Genomic DNA, 16,043 nt, shown 5'->3' with positions numbered 1-16,043 from the left:
CTGGACATGCTGAATGGGGCACCCAACATAAGGCACCCAGGACGGGGTACATGGGACTGGGTGTGCCCCTCTGGGCACCCAGGATGGGGTACACAGGACCAGGTACACTCTGCTGGGCACCCAGGATGGTGTACATGGGACCAGGTGCGCCCCGCTGGGTACCCAGGATGGGGTACACGGGACCAGGTGCACCCTGCTGGGCACCCAGGATGGTGTACATGGGACCAGGTGCGCCCCGCTGGGTACCCAGGATGGGGTACACGGGACCAGGTGCACCCTGCTGGGCACCCAGGATGGGGTACATGGGATCTGGCACACAGTGCTGGGCACCCAGGACGGGTTACACGGGACCAGGTGCGCCCCACTGGGCACCCAGGTCGGGGTACACGGGGCCGGGTACGTCCCACTGGGCACCCAGGATGGGGTACACGGGACCAGGTGCACCCTGCTGGGCACCCAGAATGGGGTACATGGGATCTGGCACACAGTGCTGGGCACCCAGGATGGGGTACACGGGACCAGGTGCGCCCCATTGGGCACCCAGGACGGGGTACACGGGACCAGGTGTGCCCCGCTGGGCACCCAGGACCGGACATACAGGACTGAGCTCCCAGCAAGGCTGAGTTTCTGCTGTTTTTGTGGCTGTTGCTTAGTGATACGAAGCCGAGGTGTGGAGGCTGAGGAATTGCTGGCTTGGTATGGCCAAGGGGCATTTCTTTGATGTGGGCTCTGTTGTGGGCTCTGAGGGCAGCCCACCTGGCAGGAGCAGAGCAGGTGGGGGACCTGGGGGGAGCTAAGCACCCACTAAGAGTGACAGGGATTTGGGGCAAGCATATGAATTCTCCCAGTGTGTTGAGTGTGGGGCGCCCACGACAACTGTCCCCCAGTCCAGGAAGCCAACCACGCAGGGGGAGTTGGAGGGGATGGAGATCAGTGGAACATGATTGACCCCGCAACCCAAGTGTCCTGCGTTGCTGCAGGCTGGGGGCTTCCTGCAGGTGTTTACACTCAGAGGGAAGAAGCAAGTCCTCTACCAGAGGCTGGGAAACCTCACACCCTGGTTCGACCTCAGGCCTGGCTTCGGCTCTGGGTGCTGAGTCACATAATGCCAGCTGGGCCACCTTGGGCCCCGCCAGCTTCCCTGTGGGCAGCAGTGTGGACAGCTGGAGAGAGGCTGGGAGGGCCAACCCACCCTGAAAACCGTTACCGAGCTTTAGCCTGTGGGCGGCATTGATAGTCTTGCTTTTTGCCAAAGGAGAAACTCAGACCTGCTTGAGCTCTTTGCTTGAGAGTGTGTTTGCAGGTGGCTGTCCCCCCACCCCCTTCAGAGGGGCGGTGGGCAGGCCTCTCTGCCCTCCAGGCATTTCCCTGGATGTCCAGCAGGGGGCACTCACCCACTGAAGGTGGACCTCGCTCTCCTGTAGATCTCTGTGCCACCCCTGGCCCCCCCACCCAAGGGGTCCCCACGCATCCCTGGTGCAGGTTCCTCGGTTACTGGTCAGCCTTTTGGCCTTGGCCTTTCCCAGCCTTGGATTTTGGGGGTGTATCCCAGCGAGTTGGCAAAGCTGAATTGTAGTTGTCAATTCACAGAGTTCATTGCCTATAAAAAAATGATCAGAAGTGATCATACAGAAGTCCTGTCGCCGAAATCAAAGAAGACAATTCACAGAGTGTGTTGAGCACCCACACTGCCTCCATCAAAGAAATGCCAGGTTCTGCTAGAGCCTAACACAGGGGGGCATTCATGACTGGCCGGGAGTGAGGGGGGTGCCTCTGCTGTGTCTAAGCAAAGGCCCTGGGGGAACAGGGCAGGGATCGAGGAAGCAGTGTGCAGGGTCTTTAAATAGCCCATTCCATGTGCCTAGGGTGGGCTGGGGGGGCGGTGAGGGGGGCTGATGAATGTGCCATTAATGAGCCAAGTTCCACTGGGAATAATTCTCCCTTTGTGTCTCCCAGCACCTCCCCAGCTGCTGCCTGTACGGATCTGGTTCCCCGAGCCTCAGAACATGTGTCTTTGCCTCCTGCCCCAGCTGGTGATGGACTAGAAGCTTCCACTCTCTCCCCCAAGGGGCCAGCCAAGGACTTAAGCAGGTAGGGTATCAAGCTTTCCCTCCACGGTTGCTGCCCCTGGAGAGGAGGGGTCTGGTGGTCTCTGCCCCCTAGGCCCTGGAGTGAGCCGCATTTGGGATGGCACCAGCAAGATGTGGACAATTTGGATCTGTGATGCCATAAATAATCATTTGGGCTGTAGTCAATCTGAGGTGTACTCCTGCAGACAAGTGTCCACATAACAGTGGGAATATCCTGCATGAGCAAGCAGATTATCAGGGCTCTCCAGAGAAAAAGAACCAGTAGGATGTGTATATATATACATAGATGGAGAAATTTATGTCAAGGACTTGGCTCATGTGAATATGGAGACTGGCAAGTCTTCACTGTGCAGGGGTGGCCGGCAGGCTGGAGAGCCAGGCCTGAAGCTGCCGCTCCTGTCTGGAGGCCACCTGCTGCCATAATCCCTCTTCCGCTGGGGACCGAGGGCCTCACTTATTCACTCATTGATTTCTATCAACATGGACTCATGGTTATCTATTTTATACCTTGGGTCATAATATAAGACTATTTTTCTTTACTCTTTATTTTTTTGCCCACCTTGTTTTAGCTTTGGCCATTGGGCCTCTGACTCCTAGGGCTTCACTTTGAGAGGGTCCAGAAGGCCCAAGGCCAATTAGAGATACGATCAGATTTGCATTTTTATTTTTAAATTTTATTTAAATTCAATTTACCATATAATATAACAGCCAGTGCTCATCCCATCAAGTGCCCTCCTTAGTGCCCATCACCCAGTCACCCCATTCTCCCACCTACCTCCCCTTCTGCAACCCTTTATGTCCCGGAGTTAGGGGACTCTAATGGTTTGTCTTCCTCTCTAATTTTCCCCCAGTTTCCCCTCCTTTCCTTGTGGTCCCTTGCACTGTTTCTTATATTCCGTGTATGAGTGAGACATATGATGATTGTCTTCCATATGATGATTGCCCTTCTCCAGTTGACTTATTTCACTCAGCATAATATCCCTTGGATGTAAATGGTGGGTATTCATCCTTTCTAATGGCTGAGTAATATTCCATTGTATAAACAGGCCACATCCTCTTTATCCATCATCTGTCAAAGGACATCGTGGCTCCTTCAACAGTTTGGCTATTGTGGACAGAGCTACTGTGAACATTGGGGTTCAGGGGTCCCATGAGTTCACCACATCAGTAGTGCATTTGCTGGGTCGTATTTTTAACTTCTTAAGGAACCTCCACACTGTTTTCCAGAGTGGCTGCACCAGCTTGCATTCCTACCAACAGTGTAAGAGAGTTCCCCTTTCTCCACATCCTCAGGGCAGGCCTGGTTTCAGGACTGACCAGGGCCCCTGTATCCTGAGGCTCTGTGTCCTGCCCAGTAGGCCAGGATGGGGCCAGGTGTGGCCGTGGTTCCGTCACCTGACTTCTGCCCTCCACTGCACCTGCAGGCTGTTGCCAGCTTCTCTCTCTCTCTCTCTGGCTGCTTTCAGCCACGGGGCTGTGACCTAGATCCACGGATCCAAATAAAACTTGTCTTTGCCCCTCCGGTGGGTCCCTGGAGGTTTTCAAATTAAGTTTCAAAAATGCACAGATGAAAATTTCATTTTGCTGAAATGGAAGTTGTTTTTGAACGAGCCTGGGCCAGAGTCTGAGGTCGGTACTGGTTTCGGGGTTCAGAGGTCCATCCTGCCTCCGTTCCCATTTCCAGCCAGGCTTTTTCTGATGGAGGAGGGCATGTGTTTTCGCTGTGTGCAGGCAGGGCGCGGTCCTCCCCCCGCCCCCCACCTCTGTGGCTTGGCCTTTCCGTCTTTGGGCTTGGAGGGGAGTGGCAGGGCAGCAAGACCCGGGGGCACATCTTATTACGAAGTCGACAGATGTTCTGTTCTTGCAAGCATGCTGGGCGACTTCCTGCTGCCTCCTTCTGGCTCTAATGGCTGCTGTGGAAATGATGACACAGCCCCACCTTCCCCGCGCAAATGGCTTGTCTCCGGGTTTTCACACTCCTTCCCTCCCCCTACACCCGCTGGTGATCATTAGGACACAAGCCTTTGGGAGAACAGATGTGACTTTGAGAGAGGCCTGGTGGGGGAGAGAGAGCTTCATGTCTGACCCTGCCTGAAGCAAAGAGCTTGTCCTGGGAGGTTCACTGTCTGCTGCGATGGCCAGGCTTTGGGCCTGCCTTCTGCCTCCAGCCCTGCCCTCAGCAAACCCCCAAATTTTTTGATTTTCGAAGATGGTCTGGAGAGCATCATGTAGTGATGAGTTGAGCTCCAGGAGGCTGAAGCCAGGCAGGGAGTCACAATAAAGAATTTCTAGCAAGGCAGGTCCAAAGCCCTCACTCATGCCAAGGCTGCCACAGCTGACCATGTGTTTTTGGACCCTCGGGAGGCTTGTGCCAAAGAGCCCAGTGTGTTGGCACATGGGCCAGGTGGGTGTGAGCCTGAGCAAACTACATCCCTGTTCAGAACTGACCTGCCAGTGGCCTGCGGGGGACCGCAGGAGTTGATAACTTGAAAGCCTGGCCAAGGGCTGCCTGGATAGATCTGGAAGGAAAGAGATGGGAAAAACAGCTTCTTGCAAGGAGGAAGTAGTTCCATGCGGATGTAGGAGGCACAGGGCACAGCACCCCTAAGAAATGCTGCCCTGAACTCCAGCCTGGGTTGGGGCAGGCAGGTGGCCTCCTTGGCTCACAGGTGAGATGTCCTGTGGCCCCTGGCTGCATTGGGCAGCCCTAATTTGCTCGCATCTCTCTATCCACACTTCTCCCAGACTTAAGAGATCTTCCTGGTGCTGGAGGGAGTACATGTCCCCCTGGCCCCCCCTAGGTGGTGCCCACCCTCTTCCATGCAGGTTAGAGACGTGAACCCCTTGAAAAATGCCGCACATCCTTGCACTCAGAGCCCGTACGCCTGCCGGGTCACAGCTCAGTGGTTAGTTTTGTAGGCGGGGTCAGGGCCATCCTCTCTGTTTTCAGGATGTCGGGTTGCTGCTGCTGTCAACAAGGTGCTGTGCGGAGTAGATGTGAGTCTAATCCTGCTCGACCCTTATTTACGTAAGCCACATGTCATTAAATGCATTCTCCTGCCTGAAAGGCCACTTTAAAAAAAATTATTTATTTATTTGAAAGAGAGCAAGAGCGACAAGGAAAGGGAGAGAGAATCAGAAGCAGGCTCTACACTGAACACAGAGCCCAACGTGGGGCTTGATCCCAGAACCCAGAGATCATGACCTGAGCTGAAACTGAGACGTGGATGCTCAACCGACCAGGCCGCCCAGGCAACCCCTGAAAGAGCACTTCTTCCAGGGCAGACTGGGCATGGATGTGCTGTAGAGTAGCACGCTCCTGGCGCGCTGAGCATAGGCCAGCCCTCCTGGGGCCTCTGTCTCCTGAGGGGGCCGGTGTTTGGGTGGCTGCACAGGCCTGCTGGAAGCTCCACCTTGCCGGCTTCAGCAGAGGAACAGGGTGAGGGGAGGCCGTTACCACAGCAGCAGAGGCAGTAGAAGGTGGCAGCCTCTGTATGTGCAGAGCAGGTGTGGCGAGACGGGACCCAGGACCCTAACTGTGTCATTTCTTTTCCCTCCTTAGGGAAGGAGAGTGGGCAGCTGGGGGGGGGGGGGGCTTCTCTGGAGCACAGCTGGGAGAAACTGCAGAGCTTCAGCTCTGTGACCCCAGCTGGACTGGAGCCCTGGGACCCCGAGAGCAGCCTGGAAGGGAGTCCGACACGATGTGGGCTTCAGTGAGGAGCAGATGGTACAGGGGAGCTGTGAGGAGCCAGGGAGGGTGTGGCTGGGGGGTGCCCAGCGCAGCTTCTGGAGGGTGGAAGGTTTCTGGGAGCTCCCACTCATTCCTGGTAAAGCCCTTGGTCCCATATTAGGTTGGCTTCCATGTTATAAGTTTGGATTTTTGCACTCTAATTAGGGGGCTGCTTTTCTTCTAAGCTGGGTGTACATCTGCCTTGGAGCCCCCAGACCCAGCTGGAGGTAGGAAGAGGGAGGTTGCCAGCAGCAGGCTTGATCATAGATTGCTCAAGGGGAGGTGGAGAAATTAGACCCGCAAGGCGATCAGGGTCCAGGGAGGGAGGGTGAGAGAAGGGCTTTGCACCAGAACATGCCTGGCTCGGGGCACCTCCCTGCCTGTGGGTCTGCTGCCTCTGTGGGCCGGTTAGCTTCTCTTATACTCATGAGATGTATGAGATGAAGTCACAGGCCTGATGCTGCAGCTGCAAGAAGGTGACAGGTGCTCTGAATCTAAGCAAATCCTGTAGCGTGGTCTCCTGCTTTGTTTCCATCTAAACATCTGTCCACTCACCATCCATTCTTCCATCCATCTGCCCACCTAGCGTACAGGTCCTAGGCTGATTCCGTGCTACGTCCCATGTGTGATGTGTTGCTGGGGAGGAGCCGCACGTGCCACGGCTTTGCGGGGAGGTGGAGAGGCCCAACAGATAGTTTTAGGCCATGGGGCAGGACAGGCCTGGACCGACTGGAGGGGGGCACACAGGTGCTCGGGGCAGAGCGGTGAGGTTAGTGACAAGGAGTGGCAAGTGAGGTGGGTGGTGGTCAGGTTTGGAGGGGCCCGCAGCCAGGGTCCTGGGGGTTTGCTGGGATCCACAATGTGAAAGGATGATCATCCCCTTTTTTCTTCCTTCCTTCCTTCCTTCCTTCCTTCCTTCCTTCCTTCCTTCCTTCCTTCCTTCCTTCCTTCCTTCCTTCCTTCCTTCCTTCCTTCCTTCCTTCCTTCCTTCCTTCCTTCCTTCCTTCCTTCCTTCCTTCCTTCCTTCCTTCCTTCCTTCCTTCCTTCCTTCCTTCCTTCCTTCCTTCCTTCCTTCCTTCCTTCCTTCCTTCCTTCCTTCCTTCCTTCCTTCCTTCCTTCCTTCCTTCCTTCCTTCCTTCCTTCCTTCCTTCCTTCCTTCCTCATGAGAGACACACAGGCAGAGGGAGAAGCAAGCTCCATGCAGGGAGCCTGACATGGGACTCCATCCTGGGTCTCCAGGATCACACTCCGGGCTGAAGGCAGCACTAAACCACTGGGCCACTGGGGCTGCCCCTCATCTTCCCTTTTATTATTTTTTTTATTTTATTTTTTAAAGATTTTATTTATTTATTCATGAGAGACATAGAGAGAGAGGCAGAGACACAGGCAGAGGGAGAAGCAGGCTCCATGCAGGGAGCCCGAGGTGGGACTCGATCCCGGGACGCCAGGATCCCGCCCTGGGCTGCAGGCAGCACTAAACTGCTGAGCCACCAGGGCTGCCCCTCATCTTCCCCTTTAAAGCAGGGGAGAGTCCGGACCAAGTTTAGCTGTGGGGAAAATCTCCGATGGCCAAGGGGAGGATGAGTGGCGAGGGGAGGCCGGAGGTCACCGTGGTCCAGGTGGGAGGTGATGGTGGCCTGAACTTGGGCAGTGGCTGTGGGGATTGTGTGGATCTGAATCCTTGTGTGGCTTGCGTGCCCTCCTTCCTTTATTTGCTCATAAATGTTCGTGAATGTTCGTTGAGCTTCTGTTCTGTGCAGGCCTCTGAAGCTGCAGCTGGGGATGCAGCAGTGACTCTTGCAGATGGCGGCCACACTCTCCTGAGGGGACTGTGCAGGGATGGGGATTCCTGGGCTGGGCTATGATTCTGGGTTGGGGCTCCCAGGGCTCTGGGCTCTGCACCAGCATTTCCTCTGCATGCTACCCAAAGTGGGGGCTCAGGAGGGGAGGGACATCATCCCCCCATGTGCTCCCACCCAGCATGCAGTCCCAGCTCTTCATCTCCTGGCTAAAGAGCAAAGCACAGCTGGTTCTTTGGGGATGACTTGCCCACTTTGTGCCCCCAAATAAGTCCCTCTGCTCCCGACTTTAATAATCTATCTCTAAAGGAAAAAAACTAAAAAATAAAAATCCATCTCAATGAGCATGACTGCTTGGTAGCTTTGCAAACCATAGGGTCCTGTGACCCTTCTCAAGTTTAGATACTGAGGCTCCTCTCCCTCCCAAGTTTATTGGCCCCATTTTAAAGGTGGACAAACGGATGCCTGGGTGGCTCAGTGGTTGAGCATCTCCCTTTGATCCCAGGGTTGCAGGATCAAATCCCGCATCAGGGTCCCTGCATGGAGCCTGCTTCACCCTCTGCCTATGTCTCTTCCTCTCTGTGTCTGTCTCATGAATAAATAAATAAAATTAAAAAAAAATAAAGGTGGACAAACTGAGCCCAGTGAAGTCAGGACCTTGCCTGAGGTCACAAGCTCCTAGAGCAAAGCTGTGGTGGGAACCATTTGGGTTGAGTGTCTCAGAAGACTCCTCCTCCAGGAAGCCTGCCAGCTGAATGAGGAGCCCTGGACTTGGTGTCCCGGGGCTGCTCTGAGAGTCCTTGGAGCAGGGACACCGAGTTCTCCCCGGGACAGAGTGACTCCTTGGTTTTTCATGACACAGCCACAGCAGCAGCCACAGCTGACACATATTGAGCACTTGCTGTATGCCTGGCACGGCTGTACTAAGAATCTTCTCTTTGATTTCGTTTAAACCTGGTGATATCCACATTGGTGGGAAAGGCCTGTTTATTTTTATTGCACAAATGAGGACACAGAGGACCAGAAGGGCTTGGTAACTTCTTCGGGTCGGTTTAAAGATTCGGGTAAATGAGCAGTTTACCCTGTTCGCCATTAATCTTTCTGAATTAGGTGAATGAGGAAGAGATTTTAATTCAAATGTCATTGCTGGGCACCCAGCCTTCCCCTCCCCCCAAGTGACACACAAAAAGCAAGACTTGTCAGTGTGGGGTGGTGTTGAGGTTGGGGAAGTTGGAGGGCATGGCTCTGGGCCTTGCAGGTGACAGCAAGGGAAGTCCTAGGATTGCTTCAGTGGTTCTCCTTAAGCTCTGGCCTCAGTTGGAAAGAATTTCAGTTTCAACCTCTCTCCTCTATGTCCCTAATTACAGGCCTGTCCCCCCAGATGTCCACCCAGCCCTATGTGCACATAGCAGTTGAGAGCCTCCCATGTTCCTGGCTCTGGGCTAAGCATTGGGCATTCCATGCGGCATGTGGGGGGCATGGTCTGAGCCCTCCTACCTTGCCTAGTTGTCTCTTTTTTTTTTTTAATATTGTATTTATTTATTTGAGAGAGACAGAGAGCATAAGCAGGGGGGAAGGGCAGAGGGAGAGGGAGAGGCAGGCTCGCCACTGAGCAGGGAGCCTGACATGGTGCTTGACCCAGGACCCTGAGATCATGACCTGAGCTGAAGGCAGACACTTACCTGACTGAGCCACTCAGGCACCTCTCAGACTTGTTTCTTTTGTGTTGTTTCGTTTTAAAGATTTTATTTATTTATTCGTGAGACACACAGAGAGAGAGGCAGAGACACAGGCAGAGGGGGAAGCAGGCTACATGCAGAAAGGCTGATGTGGGACTCGATCCCGGGGCTTCAGGATCACACCCTGAGCCAAAGGCAGCTGCTCCACTGCTGAGCCACCGGGCACCCCTCAGACTTGTTTCTTAAGGAGAAACGATGCTGGGGATGCTGGGGGTGGGGGTACTACCCTAGGATGAAGGGGTCAGAGCAGGCCCTTTTGGAGAGAGAAGTTGGCCTCCCAGAAACAAAGGAGCCACCCCATGTGGGCGATCGGAGGCATGTGTCCCAGGCTGGGCTGTCACCGCATGGTGGAAATGCTCACACAAAGCAGGAACCCTTCATCTCTTTCTGGATTAATAACTTAACGAGATGCAAAACCATGTAAATGTACCATATGCACTTACGCTGCGTCAGAACTGAATCCGTAAGCAGCCTCTGAGAGCTGCTAGGAAACGTGGTGGTGCCTCTCCCACGCTTCCTTAAAGCCAGCGGGAGGAGGCAGGAATTGGGTCAGTCTGTTGTCACGGCAAGATTGGCTTCACACGGACAAATCAATTCCTAAAAATCGGAGTATTTAGGGAAAATAATCCCTTATCTTCAGACACAGTTACAGTGACGACTAGACAGGGTACAGGGGGAATTACACAGACAGGCCCACTGGGATGGTCATGAAAAGGGAAATATTTTTAGGGCTGGGTAATGCACACATGAGCTCATGCATATCTGTGCACGCAGGCACATCTGTGCACACGCATGTCGCTACACTCACACCCACGCACTTACTCGTTCACTGTCTCCTCAAACGTTATGCTAATTATGCTATCAGTAGGTGCTCATGGGTGCTATTTCTGGCCCAGCCGTTCTGGATTTCTGTTCTATCCTGGAGCCTTGAGTCAGCAGTTCTGGTCCTCAGCTCCTGGCTTTCACTGCGCTGCTCCCAAGTAGGGCAGCCCCATGGCAGGCTGGGTGTCACTGCTATTCAGGCGTGGAAAGTAATGCCCCCCAGACTAGCTGACGGGTGGCCTGCCTGGTGAGGGGCCGCTGCTCCGGCCAGGGACCTCACCAGGACCCGCTCTCTGTTTCCAGTGAGGGAAGGAGCAAGACACCTTGAGCTTCTGAACGTGCCTGTTTGTGTTTTCATCTTGGAAGCATTGCCACCCCAAAAGGCCTCCCTGGAGCCATGGGGAGGAACCCTCTCCCCACGCAGAAGGGGCACCTGATGTTCTCAACCTGTTTCTCCAGTCTGGCCTTAGAAACCTGCTTTGCTAAAAAAAAAAAAAAAAGAAAAAAAAAAAAAGAAACCTGCTTTGCTGCTGATTTTGGCAGCTGGGAGGTCCCATCTCTGTTTACACCTGCTTGTTTTTCTTAAAAGATCTGCCCCCCCCACCCCCACCGAGTTGCCTCTAAAACCAGTCAGCATAAGCTCTAGAGGAACTCAGTGGATTAACACATCAACCTTCGAACCAAATACGGTATTTAATCTCTCTTAACAGGCCCTGAAAAGTACTTACAGACTTTTCTGTTCTTGGAAATATTTCCCTGAGAAGAAAGGTGGATACTACTGGCTGTGTTCTTGATCTGAAAGAAAGGCGGCTGGTCCAGGCACGTCAATTATTTCTCTTCTTCCCAAGTTTGAGTGAAACTTGACTTTATTCCTGAGTATGAGCTTGAATATTGGAGGTCAGAGTTTTATTTGACCCACGTCCACCTTGGACCACCCTGTTTTTGCCTATGACCTTAAACCTAGTTTATAAAACTAGTCAGAGGAACAGGTCTGGATTATCCGAAGACAGTTATTACCTGAGAAAGGCCACTTAAAATGAACCCATGTAATAAATCAAAGGTTTTTTTTTTTTTTTTGAGGATTTTATTTATTTCTTTTATTTATTCACGAGAGACACACACACACAGAGGCAGAGGGAGAAGCAGGCTCCCTGCGGGGAGCCTGATGTGGGACTCGATCCTGGCACCTCGGGACTCAGGATCACGACCTGAGCCAAAGGCAGACGCTCAACCACTGAGCCACCCAGGTGCCCAATAAGTCAAAGTCTTATGGTAACAGCGTGGAAAGGGTTTAGCTGTGACTTTACCTTGAGAAAGAAATGAGAAATTATGAAAATGGTTAGTTGTATATATAACAAGATGTAGGAGGTCATGATTACCATATGCTAGTTTTTAGAACGAACAAAGCATTCCAGCCCTGGGTGACTGCCTGAGTTTCAGGGTTGCGAGTTCCTCCCCTCACACGCGAGTCCCTTCTCCATACACCCATGAGGGCTTTAAGAGTTTTCTGAAGGGCTTCTCTCAGCATCTTGATCTTGACATTCCCTCTTCGAAGCTGTCTCCTTCTTCATCCCTCCGATCCCCTCTGGTGGTTCACCGATGGCCGGCTGTCACGGCTTCTCCAGAATCGGTTTCTCTGACTTAGGGTGTCCTGCGTGTTCCCCCAGGTTTTAGCTTCCTTTGCAGTTGGCAGCACGGGGTATTTGCCTGATGGTCGTCGAGAGACAACTGGTGGCCACTTTGAAGCCAGGAGGGCTTCCTTCCCTGTGGGAGGGGAGGACCGAGTCTGTAAGTGGTTGCTCCCTGGCCCATCATCCCCATCAGGCTGATCCTTGCTTCCTCCTCCATAACCTTGTTGCCGTGGCAACACAGATGCTGGGGACGCTCTCCTCGGGATGGAGCAACTGGAAATCTGTCCTCTGGGAACTTCTTGGCTTTCTGATATTACCGAGTGCCTGGGGGTGGGGGCGGGGGGCTGAGTAGTCACTGCTCTGCCTGCAGAAGCCGCCCCATGACATTGATGTTACCTTGGCAGAAGGGTCTCTTGGCAGAGGACCCAGGGGAGAATAGGTTGAGAATGTCAGTCACAGGACACCTGCTCATCCATGGAGTGGCCTTTTCCTTTTTTTTTCGAACCCGCTGGGTTTTATGAATTCTGTGACTGATCACGATTGTTGCCCTTTTCGCTTTGGCTGTCGGGAAACTTAGGGCCAAGCTTATTCCAACAAATACTTCCGGAATAACGTTACCCCTTCTGGCTTCCATACACCTTTTCTAGCTGAATTTCTTCTATGGTCTCTTGAATTGCAAGCCTAAGTGCTTTCTAAATTTAGGTAGGGTCTGTTCCCTAAAAAGTGATCCCAGGAGTTCTCCTGCATTTCCATCTCAAATGAGCTGAATGAATTCGGTAAAGACAGAAGGATGTTGAGGCTCTTATTTCGTCTTCTTGGACTTGGCGTTATGTTACTGATTCCTCCTCCACGTGATGAGACTTCTGGGCACTAACTTAAAGTTTTGCGTAGACCTAGCGTTTTCCACACCAGCCTGCCTGCCTGCCTTCTTGTAGGAAGCAAAGACTAACATTGTAACCTGCATTCTTAATTTTGAAGTAAAAGTGTGTCTCATCTCTCTTTCTTTTCTGGCACATCTTGGGGTGCCTCTCTGGGTGCGACAGTAAAACCCTCAACCTCCATTCTCGATCATGACAGAATTGAAAGGACTTACCCCACAAAGGGTAGTGTTTGGAGCCGTCTTTGCTTGGAAGGAACTCTGGAAGGTCTCATGGGTAGGATATGGTGAAGGTGGCAAGGAAAACATACAGTAGATCAGCCCTTTCTAAAGAAGAAAGGGAATGAACTTCCTGGAAGAGATGAGATTTTATCTGAGCTTGTGCTTCAGCCTGAGGAAACCACTCTGGCTCCTAAGGGCGAGGATGTGAGGTTGAACGTTGGAGTCTAGAAGATGAATAGATTCTTCTGGCCCCAGAAATGAAAGAAACCCATTAGTCTTCTCCCCTTTCTCTGTTCATCAAATGATTGAAGACTTTTTTAAAAAAAGATTTTATTAAAAATAAATAAATAAGTAAAGATTTTATTTATTTATTTGAGAGAGTGAGCAAGAGAGAGAGGGAGAAGCAGACTTCCCACTGAGCAGGGAGCCCAATGTGGAGCTTGATCATGACCTGAGCCGAAGGCAGATGCTTAACCGACTGAGCCACCCAGGCGCCCCCGGATAATTGAAGAGTTTTGCCAGGACCTCCTCCCACGCCCTCTGAGGTGTCATCCCCATATGTTTATGGAGCCCTGGCTGCATGTAGGGCATGCTGCATGGCTGGAAAGCAGAGTGCAGGTGCAGGCACATGGAAAAAGTGGGATGAATAGGATGAGAAAGTGCCAAGGCTCCGACGTGCCAGTGGTTGAGAGAAGTCTGAGGGCCTGCCGGGACTGACCCTCCCAGGAACTGACCCGGAGCTAGGACTGATACCCCAGGAGGCGTTGAGAGAACTGGGAAAGGTGGGGTGGGGCACCTCCTCGGCTCTGCGGTCACAGGAAGGACCCTGGCTCTGCTCAAGGACAGGGTGGAGCGAGTCATAGGATCAAGGCCAGGATATGGAATTGGGCCGCTGTCAGCTTCTGGAGCAAGGTTGTGTAACATGAGAGATGTGTCTCCAAAGCCCATGGAAGAGGATCTTAGATCTGTAAAACCTGGCGGGGAGTGTGCCTGAAGTGTGCCACTCTTGCCCACACTTGGTCCTGTTCATTGGACCTGCTGGTCTCAGGGTCATGTTCACATGTAGGTGCTGAACTCAGGCCACATGGGAGGCCCGAGATGGAAGAGCTGCCACCGGGTGGAACCCTAGGGGGAGGGCAGGGAGCACAGAGTACTGAGACAGGGGTTGGACTTTTGGGGCCTTGGGCGGAGGAGAAAGTTGCAAGCAGGCAGTTGATGGTACTGTCAGATGGAGCCTGGCTCAAGTTTGACTCCTGAAAGAGAGGGTCCACATGGTTTCGTGTAGCCTCCCCGCCGGGCCCCACCCCGAGGTATTGGACGGTGGTGAAGACCGGGGACTTAAAGAAACAGGACCCGGGCCATTCTCCATCTGTGTTTACATTCTTAGTGCTCTCCAGATGGGTTTTTTTTCTGTGATCTGACCTACTTTTCTTCAGTGTGTGTGCTTGGGCTAATTAGCAGTGCAGGGGTCCGTTGGTCCTGTTTGGAGAGTGTGGCTGCTATGGCAACTGGAGACTTCTCTGAGGCCACAGGCAAAGATAGAGCCGCTCAAGTTTGTCTCGGGCTGTCAGAGGTGCTTCACGTTGCTCGCCCTTCTGGACTGTGGCTCAGTCCCTTGGACCTTGGTGGGATTTAATCTCTACCATATAATTTATCTCTCAGTTACAGAGATTTGATAGACTCATTAAACACTTACAGGCTGGGTACATGGCAAGTGCATTAAGATGTGTTAAATTACTAATTGTGTTAGAAATGATGGGTGCACCCCTTGATTTACCCAGGTTTCTAGGGTGTCTGGGAGATGTCACCAGGAGGGTTGGTAGTAAAGCCCGTCTAAGTGGGCCTAGCCTGCCATCAGGGTCCCAGAATATATGTGCTATGGTCCAAAAGCCCCAAGAGGGGCTGAGTTTAGGATCTCATTGCAGCCCCAGTTAGAAGTTCCAGAGATTACTGGCTTGCTCTGGAGGGGAAATGTTCTGCTTGGGGCAGCCAGGGTAAAGTCTGGAGAACGGGCTGGGAATGAAGAGGTGGTAAGGAAGGGAGGGGCAGCTGGGCCACGCGAAGGGAGCCCCTTCTGGGAGAAAGGCCCGGAGTCAGCAGAGGGGAGCCGTGACATGGCATATGTAGCCTCAGCCCGGATCGTGGCCTGAGGCGGTGCTCAGTGCAGTGTGAGTACTGGGGGAGCAAGCGCTAGGAGCACTAACTGCATGCATTTTAGTAATTCCAGATGGAATCTGTGCTTTCTCACTGTGCGAACCCATGATTGAACCTTTGTGGAATGATTTGGGGTGGGACGGGGAGGAGGCAAGGAAGAGGGGGGCAGTGACAGGCAGGAGTGCAGTGTACGGGGTGGTGTCTGTGTCATGAGCGGTCCCTGTGGATGACCAGAACCCAGGGCTCCACGGAGCACTGATAACGAGGTCACAGGGCCCTGGACCGTGGTTTCGGGTTCCCTTGGTCTGACTTGAACAGTTTGTCTATTTGCTTCTTGTCAGCCGGTCCTCTTGGTCCTATCTGTGTATCTTCAGCACCTTATCTTGATCAGCATGGGCTGCTGTAGCAAAAACCAATGTGGTCTGGGGGGCACAAACAAAAACACGTACTGCTCTCAGTTCTGGAGGCTGCAAGGGTGACAGTGTGGCTGGATTCTCAGCGAGAGCCATCTTCCTGGTTTTGCAGAAGACAGCCTTCTTGCCGTGTCCTCACCTGGAGGAGAGGGAGAAGGGGGTGGGGGAAGCACATTTGCAACCCGTGGCAAGCCCTTGTCTTCTGGAATACTCTCCCTCCCTCCGGTTTTCTGTTGGCTGAATTACTAGATGAGCAAATATGTTTTAAGTATGTATAAACTGAGCATCAAGAGGTCCCGAATGAGGGCGTGAGAAGCTCTTGTGTAAGCACACTGTGCAACTCGTCACGTGCGGTATTCTGTGGCATCACCAGGCCCCACGTAGCACTGGTCTCTCCCCTGGTTCTCAGTGGTGTTGTAGGCATCACGGAGTTGGTGGCAGCGTAAGTGAAGTATCAGTGTGTCATGACATTTGAGTTGTTGGGGTTCTAAATCAAAGCACTTCATTTTACTGCTTCCTCATTTCCTTAATGGCACTTACTTAGGGGAAAATGCTTCTCGTAAAGA

General features: G+C 52.8%; 1 protein-coding gene across 17 annotated transcripts in view; it reads left to right on the top strand.

The window, feature by feature from the left end:
• TACC2 (transforming acidic coiled-coil containing protein 2) overlaps positions 1 to 16,043 on the top strand; it is a 213,260-nt gene that overhangs the window by 114,930 nt on the left and 82,287 nt on the right. For all 17 annotated transcript variants that reach the window (XM_072805034.1, XM_072805046.1, XM_072805045.1 and 14 more), the window contains one exon: positions 1,957 to 2,091. In XM_072805034.1, the coding sequence (XP_072661135.1) occupies positions 1,957 to 2,091 (135 nt within the window). The remainder of the gene's footprint in view (positions 1 to 1,956; positions 2,092 to 16,043) is intronic.

The sequence above is a fragment of the Canis lupus genome, chromosome 29 (assembly GCF_048164855.1).
Source record: "Canis lupus baileyi chromosome 29, mCanLup2.hap1, whole genome shotgun sequence".
Classification (NCBI taxonomy): Eukaryota; Metazoa; Chordata; class Mammalia; order Carnivora; family Canidae; genus Canis; species Canis lupus.
The sequence above is the reverse complement of the archived record's forward strand: the minus strand, read 5'-3'. Positions and strand labels throughout refer to the sequence as shown.